At 32.6% G+C, this 17616-nt stretch overlaps 1 protein-coding gene across 2 annotated transcripts; it reads right to left on the bottom strand.

Annotated features, from left to right (window-relative positions):
• Positions 1 to 324: 324 nt before the first annotated feature.
• Positions 325 to 5180, bottom strand: LOC145124592 (uncharacterized). 2 transcript variants are annotated; one of them, XM_079059998.1, is made up of 7 exons: positions 4627 to 5180; positions 3895 to 4557; positions 3255 to 3377; positions 2554 to 2691; positions 2370 to 2483; positions 1842 to 2278; positions 325 to 1099 (listed from the first exon to the last, which is right to left on the bottom strand). In XM_079059998.1, exons 1-7 carry the CDS (start codon positions 5006 to 5008, stop codon positions 449 to 451), a joined length of 2508 nt encoding a protein of 835 aa, XP_078916124.1. In that variant the 5' UTR covers positions 5009 to 5180; the 3' UTR covers positions 325 to 448. The 2 variants fall into 2 exon arrangements, with proteins under 2 accessions (XP_078916124.1, XP_078916125.1); XM_079059999.1 differs by having other exon boundaries at positions 2554 to 2655.
• Between the last annotated feature and the right edge of the window lie 12436 nt (positions 5181 to 17616).

Genomic DNA, 17616 nt, shown 5'->3' with positions numbered 1-17616 from the left:
TCTTAGGTCTATATGAAGTATGCAAGGATGTAGCTTTGCTTTTCATTTAAATCATTTTCTACTTACTAAAGTCGATTAACAGGTTATAAGTCTAGTTGAGTCAAAAAAGAGCAGTCCAAAATTGTCATTTCCAAAGTGGGCCAAAAGTTTCCAAAACAAAACATCGTTGGGAATTATTGTAAACATCTTAAAGCAAAAGTAGTATATATTTTAATGTGGGTTAATGTTGTAAACAACTTCAACTGATGTCTAGATGTTTGGTGTAAAGACTTATCCAATTGCAACAATCTTTGGAAGACTTGAAGAAAAGGAAGACAATATTGCTTGAAGTTTAAAAGTTGAAGTTAATTCCAAAAAGATATAATCAAATACAATTGATACAAATTAAATATTTAAATTTAAATTATCCCTAAAAGCCAAGGATCTAATTAGAACACACTAATTCCACTCACCAAAATTCAACCTTATATTTGTTGTCCGGATCAAACCTTTTGAATCCACTTTTCTTTTTCATGCCAAAGATGCGCACATGGGTCGACCAAAATAAATCAACTATAAGGGGGAATTGTAGAGTAACAAAAGATGAAATCGGGATCAAAGCCAATGCGCATATTGGAGCAAGCATCCATGGTTTTTTATCACAAAAGACAAGAAACAATGTTGCACTGAAGGCTACCATCATAGCAGTTGTCGAGAGCAATAAAGCACAAAGACCAATAAGCAATCGTCTTGGAAGACTGACTAAAAAATCTTTTTCAGAAAAACGTGCAGTTAAGATCGATAAGAACACTAGTAATGCTGTACTAGATGTAAATAGTGAGATTGCATCTGATATAGCAAAAATAGTGAACGCGATATCACTTCTAAACAAAGGAGTCCCTGTTTCCTGATGGGTCCCACCGGGTACTGTAATTGCTGCTGCAAATACAATTGTGGTAATTAATGCTGCAGTGATGCTGCATGATTCTGCTGTGGTTTTCATCCACTTTTCTCCTTCTTTCAACAAGTTTTCGTGTTCCCTTGTGAACACCATATCTGGTGTTTCCTTAAAAATGTTCTCTTGAGTGATGTATGTAGGAAACACGAGTTTCTTCACCTCCTGGAATATTAGATTAACTTGTTTATACTATTATACAAAATTCTTTTACATTATGATGTTATGAATTATTTAGGGTGTGTGATGGAAAAATTGAGTCGTTTTTTGGAAAAAAAAAAAATCTAAGAAAAAATGAGAATTTTGAAAACATGTTTAGTTTTAAAAATTTTCTAAATTTTTCATGGAAAATAAATTTTTTTTCGTTTTCCAAAATTACAAGGAATTTAGAAAATTTAAGAAAACTAATAATTATTGTTTTCGATATTTTTTTAATTCCAAAAATTTTCAAAAATATAAACACACAACATCCCCAACCTACTACACTCCTACCCACCCAGTCCTAAACCCCACCCCACCTTACCTCACCTCCACCCCCACTCCCCACAAACACACACCCACACACCACCATCACTACCACAATCAGACCTATCATCACCACCACCACTATCCATCACCACAACCACCACCACCACCGTCGCCATCATCCACACCACCACTGTCACTGCTGCCGCCGCCCCCACCCCCACACCCACAACTGCCACCACCACCCCACCCGCACACCTCCACTACGTTTTCTAAAAAAGAAAACCGATAGAAAAATACACATCTAAACACTTTTTCTAATTTTCTAAAACCAAAAATGAAAAAGGAATAAGTTTGAACTAAACACGTTTTCTGAATTATCCAATGAAAAGTGAAAACGAAAAACTGTTTTTCCATAACTAAACGCAACCTTAATCCTTACCTCTTGCCATTGAAGTTCTCGTTGTAGTTGTAATGCTGCACCTGTTCTACGATTGAGTTCATGTGAAGGAGCCAACTTTCCAGCCAAATGCAAGATATTGTTCATAGAAGAATCAACAATTGTTCTATAAAGATTCTTACGTTCCCCAATGTCATAGATAAGGTTGTAAATTTCAACTGAACGATGTAGAACTGCTAACTGAATGATGTCATATCCACTTTTATTTGTACATTGAATTGCTTCAGGTGATCTAGACAAAATCTCATGAACAACCTTAAAAGTATTTTGACATGCGGCTTCAAGAATTGGTCGAGTGTAATAGGGATGATGTGTTCCAGAGTATCCTAAATTGTCTATTTCATCACACACCAATCTTAGAACCTTTTCTGCTTCTTCACATTCTTTCTTCTTTTTCTCAATATGCTTTATGGGTGCAACTACAAGTTAGAAAATTATCGATTAAAAGAACAACAATTAACGTTATGTTAGAAATTAAATCTCATGCATAAACCCACATGTGGTTCTTACCGAGTTTCGATGCAGCCTTCCACAAGGCGAAATAGGGCAGAAGGAATAAGAAACAGAACATCAATAAGAGGAGGTATATGGAGTAATAGAAGAATGTAGGTATAGCTAGTGTAACTGCATACGCATAAAAAATTATTAGTAGAATAAAATTCACTTCGAATTAAAACATAAATAAATTGCTCACCCATTATGACTACTTCCAGTATGAAATCTTCTGATGGGTCACCCCATATAAATTCGTATATCATTATCGGGATGCAAAGAACCGCAGACCCAACCATTACAGCTGCATAACGTGTCGTTTGCCAAAAATTGCTCAAAGCTAAATAGAAAAATGTCAATCACTCACCTTAGGGAGGAGGGAGTCGTTCCCTCCCAACCCACCGAACCCACTGCCACATCAATTTTTCTCTTTTATTTTTCTTCATTTTTCTGAACCCACAACACACGGAATCCTATCTTTTTGAACCCACTCAACCCACTCAATTAAAAAAAATACAAAACAACTAAGGTACAAGTTTTAAAACACATGGTACAAGAGTAAATAAGAAAGAGAAAGTAGAGAGAGATGATGAAGTGGGTTAGTGAAACCAATCAACCCACTCGTTGAAGCGGGAGTGGTACCGCCGATAACTCTATTGCTAATTAAGATTTTACATTTGATTGTTTTGTATTTTTTTTAATTGAGTGGGTTCAAAAAGATAGGATTTCCGTGTGTTGTGGGTTCGGAAAAATGAAGAAAAAATATTAGAGAAAAAGTTATGTGGCAGTGGGTCCAGTGGGTTGGGAGGGAATGACTCCCTCCTCCCTTATTACCCTTAAAATAAAAACAGAAATAAATAATAGTAAAAAAATGAAACCACTTCTATCATATTAGAAACTTACAGGGATAGATAAGTGTTTCTCCATAGTCCAACCCACTTGGAAAGGTTTTAGCGATAGCCATAAGTACACCGTCATTTATCACAGCAAATTTAGGAAAATTTTCAATCAACTCTGAGGCTAAATCTGTAAGCATAAAATAAATGAAAATTTTGAGCATCTAGAACCCCACCCTGTTTTTGGTATTACACTCTATTTATAGAGTGTAAAATAGAGTAAAAGGTTCAACCCAACTCTATTTTACACTCTATAAATAGAGAAATGTATAGTGACACTTTAAATTTGGAGTGTAAACTACACATACTCTATTTTTAAAGTGTAAAACAAAATTTAGAGAAAGATTGGAGTTAAACCACTCTAAACTCTATTTTACACTTTAAAAATAGAGAAATTAATAGTTTCACTCTCAATTTGGAGTGTAAACTATACAATCTTCCACACATTCTATTTTTAGAGTGTAAAACAGAATTTAGAGTGCGGTTGAAGATGAACCACTCTAAACTTTATTTTACATTTTAAAAATAGAATGTAAAACAGAATTTAAAGTGTAGTTAGAAATGACCACTCTAAACTCTAATTTAGACTCTAAAAATGGATTGTGGTTGGAGATGCTCTTATGTGATATGTTAACTCGGCTACTTACTGTATTCCTTTGCAAAAATAGCATTAACAAGAAGGTCAACGCCTACTTCAACACCAGGATCAGGGTGAGCAGTGTCCCCTAAATGAAAAGATGCTGACTTGGTCTTTCCACCATCATCCATAGCTTTAAACAAATATCCAATGGTATCAAGATGCATATGTTCATAAGCTTTATGCAAAGCTTCATCCCCTTTATGGTCTTTAATTCGTAACAAGTCTTTGTTCTTTTCAAGCAAGAGACGCGCTGCATATCTATTCCCAACAATTGCAGCGATATGAAGGGCTGTGCTTCCATCTGAACTTCTCCTTTCAAGTACATCTTCATCATTTACATACGAAAGTAATATTTTCACAAAATAGGTATCACCTATTGCAACCGCTAGGTGAATTATTGTGCTTCCGTCATTCTTGATTGCCACTCTCACTGCATCTTTATTCTTTTTCAGTATGGGTTCTGCTCGATGCCAATACCCCTTCACAACAGCTCTATGCAACTCCTCGAGTTCTTCCTTGTTTAAGCCTTCTGTTTTGGTTTCTTTGTCACTATCGTTTGTTTCTACATCTATCGTGATTGTGTCTTTGACATTTAGTTTTGCTTCTGTTGCAACCTTATGATCTATGTCTTCGGTTTTCATTTTTTCTTCTAGTTTTGTTGGGGTTTGATCTGAACACCATGTTGAAGGGATATATTATATAGAAGAAAATGAAGATGTATTGAATAAGTAGCACATACCTTGTTGAGTTGTATCATAGAAGGATTTCAGTTTGTCCCAAACATCTTTGGCTGAAATGAGGTCAACTACAGCACCAAGTACATTTTGGCTAACTGAACCAAAGATCCAACCTTTGAGAAGACTGTCGTATTGGTCCATAATCTCATTGCTTGAAGCTCTGGGACCCACAATTGAGTCATCAACGAGGCTAACCATATTGTGGCTCTTCATGAGACAAAGCATCTGTGTCTTCCAAATATGGTAGTTGCGTTCACTCGAAAGCTTCACAGAAACAAAGTTGGAAACGTTGGCGATTGATGCGTACAAGTAGTTATGGTCTTGTATTTGTTCTGAAGCATAAGGAGGGGAAGGAAGAGGAAGAGGGTTTGATGAGCTTGCCATTGTATACAGATAAATCGATGGAGAAAAGCTAGGTATGTTTAAAGTAGATGTAGTTCAAGTTTTATAAAAGCATCCAGTATTTCCAAATTCATGAATGTGGTAAACAAATCAAAGCATTCTAGTGGCATGGGGATTACAGGGCCCATGCCATTAATGTCGATTTGCCAATTTGCGATGTTCAAATTGATAAACCAGCTTCAAGCGCCGCCGGCGCACACGTATTTTGCACATAGTGTTCAAATTTTCATTTATAACCCTTGGTTTTACAGAATGTTTCTCATTATGATCTTTCTCAAAAGTTTCTTTTATGCCAAAACATTTTTACTTAAGTAAAGAGTACCTTAACCGCCACTTCTCCCTCTTTTCACTCCGAGCTTTGTTTTTTGCTCAATTACTATTCCCTTAAAATAAGCAATTGATTTTTTAAAACGATTTTTTTATCCCACGAAACTTATTATGAATCTACTCTAATAAATAAAAATATTTTTTGTGGCATACTACACTCTCATTAATTTTGACACATGTAATTTTGTGGTTAATTTTTAGAAACTAATTTACATTTGTCATTTTGTGGTAGTTTTCAATTTTCTTAATTAACTATTCTACTTTTAGGTTATTGAAAGTAATTAATATCTACTCTAATAAATAAAGATATTTTTTGTCACATGTCACACTCTCATTAATTTTGACACATGTAATTTTGTGGTTGATTTTTAGAAATTAATTACATTTGTCATTTTATGGTAGTTTTCAATTTTCTTAATCAACTGATCTAATTTTAGGTTATTGAAAGTAATTATCTACTCTAATAAATAAAGATATTTTTTTGCCACATGTCACATTCTCATTAATTTTGACACATGTAATTTTATGGTTAATTCTTAGAAATTAATTTACACTTATCATTTTGTGGTAGTTTTCAATTTTCTTAATTAACTATTCTAATTTTAGGTTATTGAAAGTAATTAATATCTACTCTAATAAATAAAGATATTTTTTGTCACATGTCACACTCTCATTAATTTTGACACATGTAATTTTGTGGTTGATTTTTAGAAATTAATTTAATGAAACATCCCTAAAATACGGTCCAAAAATTTCATTTCAAATCATTAATAAAACCATAGTTATTAAAATCATTCCTTCAAAATCATAAGTCACCACATCAAATCAGAGTATCATATCAAAACAAATGTTCATTATATCAGAGTAAAACATCTCAGGCTAAAACATCTTGGTGTGTGCAATGCAGTCATCCCGAGCTCTTCCCTCCGCTACCGGAAGTACCTGAAACAAAAACTGAAAGCCGTAAGCACGAAGCTTAGTGAGTTCCCCAATCTACCACATACCATACATACAATCACATACACTGGGCCCCCGCCTGCTGCATCGGGACTTGCCCGGCATCGGACTTGCTCCGGCATCAGACCCCGCCTGGCATCGAGCCCCGCTCGGTATACAGATCTGTTTCTCTTAGGCCCCACCTGTCTCTGGGCCTCGCCCGCTATCTACATACAATAACATAAACATACTAACACATAAAGAAACATACTCTAATGTATTCCTGTTATAAGGCCTCGCCTAACTTGGGCATCGCCCCTGTCCTGCTACTGATGAGTCATGGAACCCCATCCATGCTCCTGCTGTAAGTGAGATACGGGCCCCCGCCCACACTCACTTCTCTCCTACCATAGGCCTCGCCCCTGTTCTGCTAATGATGAGATATAGAACCCCGTCCATACTCAGCTAGTGATGAGATACGGGACCTCGCCCACACTCGCCTCCCTAGCAGGCACATACAAGTATCACGTAGACAACAGGTATAATCTAATATGCAACGTATTAACATTCCTCGGGCTTGCCCCGACATCGAACCCTAGTCCGGAACATACTACCATATAAGCATTCCTCGGGCTTACCCCGGCATCAGACCTTAGTCCGGAAACTACAATATCGACACATGCAAGAATCACAAAGACCTCTAGCATACTAACATACCTCGGGCCTCGCCCGGCATCGGATCGTAATCCGGAACATATATCATAAAAAGTCCTAGGGATAACCCCCGGGTCTTCCTACTATACACAAACATAATGGGTCGGCATTGTGGCCGTAGACCCATGCACACAGTGAGGAGACTCACCTTGCACTGCTGAAGTCCTGCTGATACTCCTCTGGCTGCTAACTTGCAATTCCCCGAACTGCTGCTCCTTCGGCTCCCCGAGCTATCAGTAACGAAAACGACACTTAGTCCCAAAATGCCCTCAAAGTCAAACTAGGTCATCCTTAGTCAAATTCAAAGTCAACGGTCAAAGTCAACGCTCCGGGTTGACTCAACTCGCAGAGTTGCTCCATCAACTCGTCGAGTTCTAAAACTCAGATTCTTGAATTCGCGATCCAACTCGTCGAGTCAGCCCCTGACTCGTCGAGTTCCCTGACTACTCATGGTCGCGACTTATCACATCAACTCGTCGAGTTCTAACATAACAGAAAACGGAACAATCCACTTCGACTCGTTGAGTCCCTTCCTGGACTCGACGAGTCCCTTAGTTTGATTGGACCATCTTAATAGATTAAGCCCCTACACTCCATATCTAAATCCCAAACTTCCTCTACATGCTAGAAATGACCTCTTAAGGGTAACTTTACCCACTCCAAATCCTTCTTAATGGGTTTAGCTCAAAACCTTAGCTCCTTAAGGCATAAATCTTTGTCCAACAACCTTATTACTCCAATCCAAAATAGAAGAACCAAGACCTAAGCCCTAAACACCCAGTAAACACGTAAAGCCTCAACCTTTACTTTCATGCATGGCCCTTTGGGGCTTAAAAGGCCATACCAACATACTTAGGGTTTGCATGGAACTCCAATGGCATAAAGTTTGCACCTTTATGCCTTCACAACCCTCAAAGACTTCAGATCTGAAAGTATAATCAATTTGGGGCATCCATGACTCATAAATCATACTTCTTGGACAAAAACTCCATAAAGGTGACCATAAGGAGATCTAAGAAACTACAAGGCAAGATAGGAGCTTGATTACCAGAAAGTGATAAGAATGGGGCGAGATTCCTGGATCTACAACTTCTCCTTGAACCTTCAAACTCCTTCTTCTTCTTCTATGCTTCAAGAACAACTTATATCACCCAAAAATGGCTCACACACTCAATAAGAACTCTAGGGTTTCGTGGGTTAGGTTCTGGACAATAGGGGTTGTAAATGAGGCCAAGGGGTAGAGAATGAGATGCTTAAATAGGGTACATAAGCCCGAAATTAGGGTTTCCCAAACCCAGACCTACTCGTCGAGTTGGTCCTCCAACTCGTCGAGTAGATCACTTAACCCGCGACCCAAAATCCACTTTTACTCGTCGAGTTCCTCCCTGGACTCGACGAGTAGCCTTCTTGATTTAGGGTTTTCTTTCCTTTCTTGTTCTTCTGGATTCTGGGTGTTACATTTACATTTGTCATTTTGTGGTAGTTTTCAATTTTCTTAATTAACTATTCTAACTTTAGGTTATTGAAAGTAATTATCTACTCTAATAAATAAAGATATTTTTTGTCATATGTCACATTCTCATTAATTTTGACACATGTAATTTTATGGTTAATTCTTAGAAATTAGTTTACACTTGTCATTTTGTGGTAGTATTCAATTTTCTTAATTAACTATTCTAATTTTAGGTTATTGAAAGTAATTATTATCTACTCTAATAAATAAATATATTTTTTGCCACAGGTCACACTCTCATTAATTTTGACACATATAATTTGTGGTTAATTCTTAGAAATAAATTTACACTTGTCATTTTGTGGTAGCAATTTTCTTAATTAACTATTCTAATTTTAGGTTATTGAAAGTAATTAATGTGTCATTAACTTGTTTCTTTATATTTTCAAATTTTAATATGTTTCCTTCAATATATATAATTCAAAATTGACATGTTTCTTTCAAAGTGCATTGTCACTTTAGGTAAAAATGGTCTACATAGGAAAAATAATCAAACTTCGTTATTTTTCATTGATAAAACTAAAAAAAATGGTTAAACCACAAACATGACAAAAATATAATTATTTCTCTATAGTTAGTTTTATTAGCATAAATTGAATTATTTATTTCATCATCATTTTATTTGTATTTATTTTAAAATTTTACTTTAAAAAATAATTAATGTTTACACCTTGATATTTAACATTTTCTTTAAAAAAAATACTTAATATTTATATCTTCATATATAACTTTTTTTTAATCAACCTGTATAGTATATAGGTCTCAGAGCTAGTTTTAGGAAATAAAGCATGAAATCTTTTACCAATAAATCATGAAAGTAATTATCTACTGATTCAAAGGATTTTAGGCAATAAATCATGAATTGTAATCTTATCAACAATTAAAAACGATACTAGGTTTCATTCCTTTGTTTATATACTTTGTTATTATATAAATAAGATATCAAGTTGACTAAAATAGATTTATGACATTGATTTGAAGAATTTTTCGTTCTACCTTTGATTTCAGATGTGTTTGGAAAACCAACGGGTAAAAGAAAGTTATTAGTTGGTAGCTGATAACGTTTTGTTAAAAGTTATGTGAGATAGTTTTTAAATTTGAGACGTTTTGTTTAAACTAAACGCTAAAAGGTTGTAGTGCCAGACGAGATTTTTTGTTTGAAATTGAGCGTTTTGTCAAACGCTAGAAGCCAGAAGTCCCCAAACACTTTCAAACGCTACATGTCAAACATGACCTTCATGTTAGTAATAACAATTCTTCTATTACCGCTATACCATTGATTACCATGCCATTATACTCTGTATTATTTAATAACTGTAGCATTTTACTATTAAGAAAACGATTTGTGTTTGTTTTTTAAACTCATGTTTGTTTCATTTTGTCACTCGCTATATGTTTCTAAGAATCATAAAAAAAATGTAATAAGTAAAGCATTGTATATTAAGAATATGATTTCTATTTATTTTCTTTAAGTCATGTGTGTCTGATTTTGTAAATTGATCTATGTGTGTAGAAATCACAAAACAAAAAAAATAAAAATAATAATAAAAATAAAAATAAAAAAAATCTGATTTAACTTTGTAGTTTTATAAAACTATGCTTATTTTACTTTCACCGCATCTACTTCTTTGTATTTTCATGCGAGCAACTCTTATTTGATTTTTGTTTCGCTCGATTTACTAAAGGGTTATTTTTTCTTTAAGTGAGACTTGACTTAAATGAATTGTGGAAAAAAGTAAATGCAACTGTCTTTTTGGGAACACATTCTATAAAAATAGGCTTTTAAGCATAATAGCAAGATACATGTGATTTGGATCTAACAAATTTTCACATTTTGCTCGCTTGGCATTCCACCGGAGACTAACTTAACCGTCAAAATGTTCTCATGATACCTCCTTTCGGATCACGCTAACGGATTCCCTTCTATTGTGATCTAGATCTCGAATTCACCACGACGTTATGCTAACGAAGCAAAATTCGGTGATCGACTTCACATCAATTTTATTATACAACATGATAATTTTATTATTAATCTTGGAGTAAAGAGCATGGTTTAATATTTTGAAACTATTTTACATATTTATTAAAATTAACGATGATATACTTACGGACAAAAGGTCAAATTATGTATAAAAATAAATTGTTTGCGAATGTATGGTTAATGATTACGATTTTTATAGTTCTATATTTTCTACTCCATCAACTAAACATGTAGTACAAGACTTATTACCTAGTTAATAACATATGAAAGTGTGTATTAGTTTTCACAAATTACATTATTGGAATGTTGTGGTTAACAAGATCAAAATGTTATCAGTTTTAAATTTATTAATATCATATTTATTAATAATTTATAAATGAAATGAATATATTATGATATAGAAAAAAAAACATTAAAATTAGAGGGTGATATATATTTATATTTTTAAAATTTTCACTAACTGTTTTTTGTTTGGATCTTGAAAGATAGAGATTGTTTGATAGTTGCTGACTAAGTCTGACTGATATGACTAAATCAAGAGTGGGTTTGAAGCTCTAATTGTATTTGCCTCTAACTGAAACCATTTTATTTGATTACATATCAGGGTTGACTGTTGAAAATGATCATTTTACCCTTGTACCGAATAAAATGTATTTATTCCATAAAATATACGAATAGTTATACAAAATATCACACAAATCCAAATTAAACATAAACAATTTCAAAGTCTATAACTTTTCCAAATTAAACATAAACAACTATACATTCAAGTTATTAACACACTAAGGTCGTCCGGTGTACACTACACGAACCGGCTCATGGTCTACGTGGCCACGAAAAACGCCCGTGCACACTACCCCGACCATGAGTGGTTAGGCGTGTTCGTGATAGGTCGTGATGCAGACGACGAACAACAACGGAGGCGTCTCTCTCTCTCACCCTTCTACTTCTTCTTCTTCTCTCTCTCTCTCTCTCTCTCTCTCTCTCTCTCTCTTCGTTATTTTCTTCTTCATCGTGAAGAGTACTCCATGGAAGAGTGGTGGCTCGTGGTGGCCAGTCTGGAAGCTCTCCACAACCGTTGTCGTGAAGAGTATAGCAGATGGTCTAATAGACCCAAATAGCAAAGAAAATGTCGCTTATATCTTCCAGCCATATTAGTTCTATTTTAGCTATCCACCTCTAATTCCATAAACACATTTTCTACAAATGTAAGGACTTAGTTCGAATTTCCAAAACTCTCTTGTGGTAAAAGAATACCAATTTACTTGTTGCTACCTGATAAGAAATTGATCCCAACTATTAATTCTTAATAAGTGATATAAATAGAAAAAGATAATGAATTAAAAAAAAACAAATACTAGAAATGAGTGGCATAAACAAGTAGATGGATACTAATATAGCATAATCAATTAACAAACTTTTAATCCTACTTTCGTTTTGTCATATTACAACATTCAACGTAAAGTGCCTTAGAGCATATGGTATGGGCAACTTGAAGTGGTGTTATAACAAGAAGCAACAAGAAGAGGGGGTGATGTTCATGGTGTTATAACATCATGTTAAGAGGAGAGAGATAGAGAGAGAGAGAGAGAATTTGTGCAACCAATAGAAAATCACGTTTCATCTAGTCATGGCCACAACAAGAAGCAACACAACTAGATACAACAAGAAGGGGGGTGGTGTTGATGCATCTTAACGGCGTTGTGGATGCTCCACCTCAGCAACAACGAGATGCAACATGCCCCATACCTTATACTCTTAACAAATTGAAAGTAATAGACATAAATTAAAGTAGGATGCTCTAATAAAGAAGTAAATGGAAGTGAGTTGCAATAAGTTAACTCTTTTTGACTAACATTGGACAAATAAAGTTAAATGTAGTAATAACCAAAACATATAAATCGATTTTTTTTTCTTAAGGTTTCTGTAGCAGGAACTTGTTTGGGTTGTTTGCTTCTAGGGACATCATTTTTCTTCAACGGGTTTGTTTATTTATATAAAGTTTAATCTCCACTTACATTTTATTTACTTGCCCAAAAAACATGGAAAGCTTTAATTTGCCCCCTACATGACCACCTTCAAGAGAATTAAGGGTTAAGCCTTATTTTATCACTTGTTGGAGTATTTGTAATGCAATGCCACACTAATCAATGTTCAACACACACAAGACTGCTAAAAAATACAATTGATCACACTAATCGATGCAGTTGAAGATGAAACAAATGCAATCAAAATATACATAGATGGAACTGTTCAGTGGCGTGAGAAGGGAAAAAAGAAAGAGTTTTTCATACAGCTGAAAAGAAGGTCGGATCTCGGATCTCAGACGAGACGGCGTCATATGGAAGCGGACGAAGAAGTAGGTTGGGGATGGGATGAGTTAGTGTACATGTTGTTAGTGGGTTGATAGAGTAGAAGCCTCATTGGAAGTGTGATGATTGATGTGGAAGTGAAGCGTTCGGGTAAGCAAGGGGCAATCAAGACAAATGACCCATTCAACTATTATTTTTCTCGAACCTAGTAAGAGATGGTTAGGAGATTAGTTGACCGAGTAAGTGGTTTGTTTGGGGTTATTAAATGTACTGACCAACTGAGTCAGCTAGAAAGATCTGATCAGACTAGACTGATCAAACCCGGACATCAATAAATCAAACAGCCCCATAACTAGATATTTTAATTGGAAAAAAAATTAAAACTAGATTAAAGTGTTAGAATTTAGTGGCTAAGATAAAATTGTTTTTTATGAAATTATTTAATTTATTTTTAAAATTATCAAGAAAAAATAAAAATTTTAAACTAACAAAAAAGACATGAAAATTATTTTGGTGTGGTGTTGTAATGACTATTTCGACATTTCCTAGCAAAAATAGTGTGGTTTGGAGAGTGATAAATAATATGAAGGAGATGACTCATACTCACTAAGATAAGAGAACTGATTTGTACACAATAATTTTTTTTCATACATAACAATTTATGTATTAAAATATTTCATTGTACAACTCTATAAAACATAAATTTTTATGAATAGAAAAAAATTGTTTATATTAGCCACCTAAAAGAAAAAAAAACCAAGAACCAAGTAAAAAAAACATTACGTTTCATATTAGCCACCTAACTAAGAGCATCTCAGAGAGTTTATTACTATTTGTTTTATGTTTTTTTTTATCACTTATTATCATTAAAGTTAAGTGTTTTTTTGCTTTTTTTATATTGACCACTCAATAAATTTATTGAGCGGTCAATATACTTTCATTTTTAGTATATTTAACCTCCTCATCTTTTAATCATATTTCTTTTTACCCATTAATTATATTCTAGTTTTAAATAATTTTAATTAATTTATTAATTAATTATTTTTATCAAATATTTAATGACATACTATATTACATAAAGATTAATAACAAATTAGATCAGAAATCCATTTGGAAACCCAAATCGGAGGCCCGTAGTATAAATTAAGTAACCGAGTCAAAATTAGGGATATTGTTTTACGACTCAGAGAATGAGGCTTTGAGAGGAACAAAAGGTTTCTGAGGGTGGTTGCCGCCTCTCCACGCATGATTTCCAGCGTCTTCTTTGAAACTTCGACAACCCTCTACTTCAGCTTTTGCTGACAAGTCTAGCTCTCATGAAAGGCTTCGCCTTTCTTTTGTAGCAATGATATATGTATATATATAAAGATAAATTGAGTAATCTAACCATATAATGTATGAATGTATGCAAGTATGTATGTGTATCTGTATGCATATACAGAGAGATAGAGACTAGAGAGAGACCCAATGTACGAGGCTATGATGATTGAAAGTGATCCGAGTCAAAATCGGGACATGATTTGAGATTATCTGCAGCTTGGCAGGGCATAATCGGAGGAAGGCAAATTTTAAGAATGCAACCTCTGTCGTTGCAGCCATGGCGGTTTAATCCTCTTGTTCCGATAGTAAAACAGATCTGAGCCTCATTTATATTCTAAAGTTAAACCTGGTGTTTGGCTTAGTTTTTGTGGGGCAAAAGTCGTTTTTGTAAAAGGACTTTTTATAAAAGTTGTTTTTTAAAATGTGTTTGGATTAACTTTTGAAAGGAAAAGTCAAAAGTTAAAATGTTTGGGTTAACTTTTAGGAGAGAGTAGGGAATTGTGAATGAAGAATTGATTAAGATAGATGGGTGTATATTGGTAATTTAATATTTTTACTGTTGAAAATTTGGGAAAAGTCACATAATCGTGACTTTTCAAAAATGCTCAATTTACTCTATTGGAAAAGTCATTTCCAAAAGTCATTTTCACTTACGCCTTGTTCCCGAGTTCTACTTAAGGAGAGAAATGGGAGGATACGGAGGGAAAGTGAGGGGTGTCGAAGGAAAAATCGTGTTCCCGAGTTTCATTAATGGAAGGAAAATGAGGGGAGGGGAAGGATTTTGGAGTCATATTTTCCTTCTAAATTTTCCTCCCAAATTGGGCGGATTTGGGAAGAAAGGGGAAGAAAAATTTCATGTTTTATTTTCTTTTTCCTCCTAACTCGAGAACACAAAAACTTAAAATTTTGACAAGACTGCAAAAATGGTCCCTGTGGTTTTTCATTTTATGTGGTTACGGTCCAAACGTTTGAAAAGTTGCAGATTTGGTCCTTTTCAACAAGTTTTGTTGTGGTTTTAGTCCCTCATCCGTTAACTTCCCTAAAATGACAATTTTAACCCCAGGGACCATTTTCGCAGTTTTAACTTTTACTATACTATAAGGACCATTTTTGCATATATTCTTTTTTATTTTAATGAAGTATTATATATTAATAGATATTATTTTTAATATATAATATTATATATTAATAAATATTTTTTATTGGATTATTAATTTATTTTAGTTGATTTTTTTAAAAAAATTGTTAGAGTAATTCTTTTTTATTGAATTATTATATATCAATACATATAGTTTTTAATATATAATATTTATATCATAATAAATATTATATTATTGGATTATCAAATTTTTAGTTAATTTTTTGTAATTTTTAATTATTTTTTATTGTATTATTACTTTTAATTTATTATTTTCTTCATATACTAAATGTTGTTTTATTGTATTATTAATTTATTTTAGTTATTTATATATTTTTTAATTTTTTTGTCGGAGTAATTTTTTTATTGAATTATTATATATCAGTACATATAGTTTTTAATATATAATATTTATATCATAATAAATATTATATTATGCGATTATTATATATTACAAAACATTATTTTATTGGATTATTAATTTCTTTTACTTGATTCTTTTTATAATTTCTTTTTTGTTGGAGCAATTTTTTTTATTAGATTATTATATATCAACAAATATTATTTTTAATATATAATATTTACATCATAATAAATAATACATTATTGGATTATTAATTTTTGTAATTTGTTTTTTTGAATTATTAATTTGTTGAAATATTACTTTTAATTTATTATTTTTTTAATACAATAAATATTATCTTATTGGGTTATTATTTTATTTTTAATGTATAATATTAATTGTTTTTAATTTTATTAGTTTCACCACAAAGTCGTCGAAATACGTAAAAGTGTCGCTTATCATCGTCAAAAATTGGCAAGATCACCTCCAAACACCTTCATTGGAGGTTCAATAGATACCCTACCCTATTCCACCTAGCGTTTATGGTAGCCACATGCGACAACCTCTTCATAATCCACTGGAATCCTTCATATCCCACATAATGCGCAACAAACCCCTATAACATTTATAAGTGGTGGTGGTGACCGAGTGATGGTGGTGGTATTTTCCCTATGATTTCTCATTATAAGCTAGATTAAATGAAAGTGTTTGGCAGCGATCCTAACGATTTCGATGATGAGAGACGACGGTTTTGCGTATCCCATGACTTTGTGGTGGAACCAATAAAATTAACAAGAACTATTATTATAATTAAAAATAAATTAATAATCCAATAAAATAATATTTAGTATATGAAGAAAATAATAAATTAAAAGTAATAATCCAATAAAAATAGTTTAAAAAACGAAATTACAAAAATTAACTAAAAGATAATAATAATCCAATAATATAATATTTATTATGATATAAATATTATATATTAAAAACTATATTTATTGATATATAATAATTCAATAAAAAATAATTACTTCGACAATTGTTTTTTTTTAAAAAAAAGAATTAACTAAAATAAATTAATAATCCAATAAAACAATATTTAGTATATGAAGAAAATAATAAATTAAATAATCCAATAAAAATAATTTAAAATAAAAAGAATTAAAAATATTAACTAAAAGAAATTAATAATCTAATAATATATTTATTATGATATAAATATTATATATTAAAAACTATATGTATTGATATATAATAACTCAATAAAAAGAATTACTCTAACAAAAAAAAATTAAAAAAAAAAATCAACTATAATAAATTAATAATCCAATAAAACAATATTTATTAATATATAATATTATATAATAAAAATAATATTTATTAATATATAATACTTCAATAAAATAAAAAAGAATGTATGCAAAAATGGTCCTTATGGTATGGTAAAAGTCAAAACTACGAAAATGGTCCCTGAGGGTAAAATTGTCATTTTAAAAAAGTTAACAGCCAACCAGTTAAACTTAACGGATGAGGGACCAAAACCACAATAAAACTTGTTGAAAAGGACCAAATATGCAACTTTTCAAACGTTTGGACCATAACCACATAAAATAAGAAACCATGGGGACCATTTTTGCAATTTTGTCTAAAATTTTACTTTCATTTCTTTTCATTTCCTTCGAACTCGGGAACACGGTATAACGAATATTTTCCTTCCCTTCCTTTTCTTTCGGTCAAAATTTTTCTTCCATTTCCTTTAATAAATTTAAAAAAAAACTGGGGAACAAGGCGTTAAACAAACATCTTTTTGACTTTTTCTAAAAGATAAAAGTAAAAGTCATTTTAAAAGTTAAAACAAACACCCCCTTATTGTTGATTCATTGGTTACACTTATATTAATTTGGATTTTTTTGCTGCATTTTAACGAATATGTGGTCTTCGGAAATACTTTTACACTTTTAATTGTTTTGTACCAAGATTGTTTTTTGATTTTCTTAATCATCCTATTT

Source organism: Lactuca virosa, chromosome 7 (genome assembly GCF_052849685.1).
Source record: "Lactuca virosa cultivar CGN04683 chromosome 7, Lactuca_virosa_CGN04683_v6, whole genome shotgun sequence".
Taxonomy (NCBI): Eukaryota; Viridiplantae; Streptophyta; class Magnoliopsida; order Asterales; family Asteraceae; genus Lactuca; species Lactuca virosa.
The sequence above is the reverse complement of the archived record's forward strand: the minus strand, read 5'-3'. Positions and strand labels throughout refer to the sequence as shown.

What these genes read in the sequence shown, in the direction of transcription:
- LOC145124592 (XM_079059998.1), bottom strand. Translation starts at nt 5,008, where the DNA reads ATGGCAAGCTCATCAAACCCTCTTCCTCTTCCTTCCCCTCCTTATGCT. An exon ending in CTATGATACAACTCAACAAG is followed by an intron (nt 4,558 to 4,626) that starts GTATGTGCTACT and finishes CATGGTGTTCAG; the next exon opens with ATCAAACCCCAACAAAACTA. An exon ending in TATTTTTGCAAAGGAATACA is followed by an intron (nt 3,378 to 3,894) that starts GTAAGTAGCCGA and finishes TTATGCTTACAG; the next exon opens with ATTTAGCCTCAGAGTTGATT.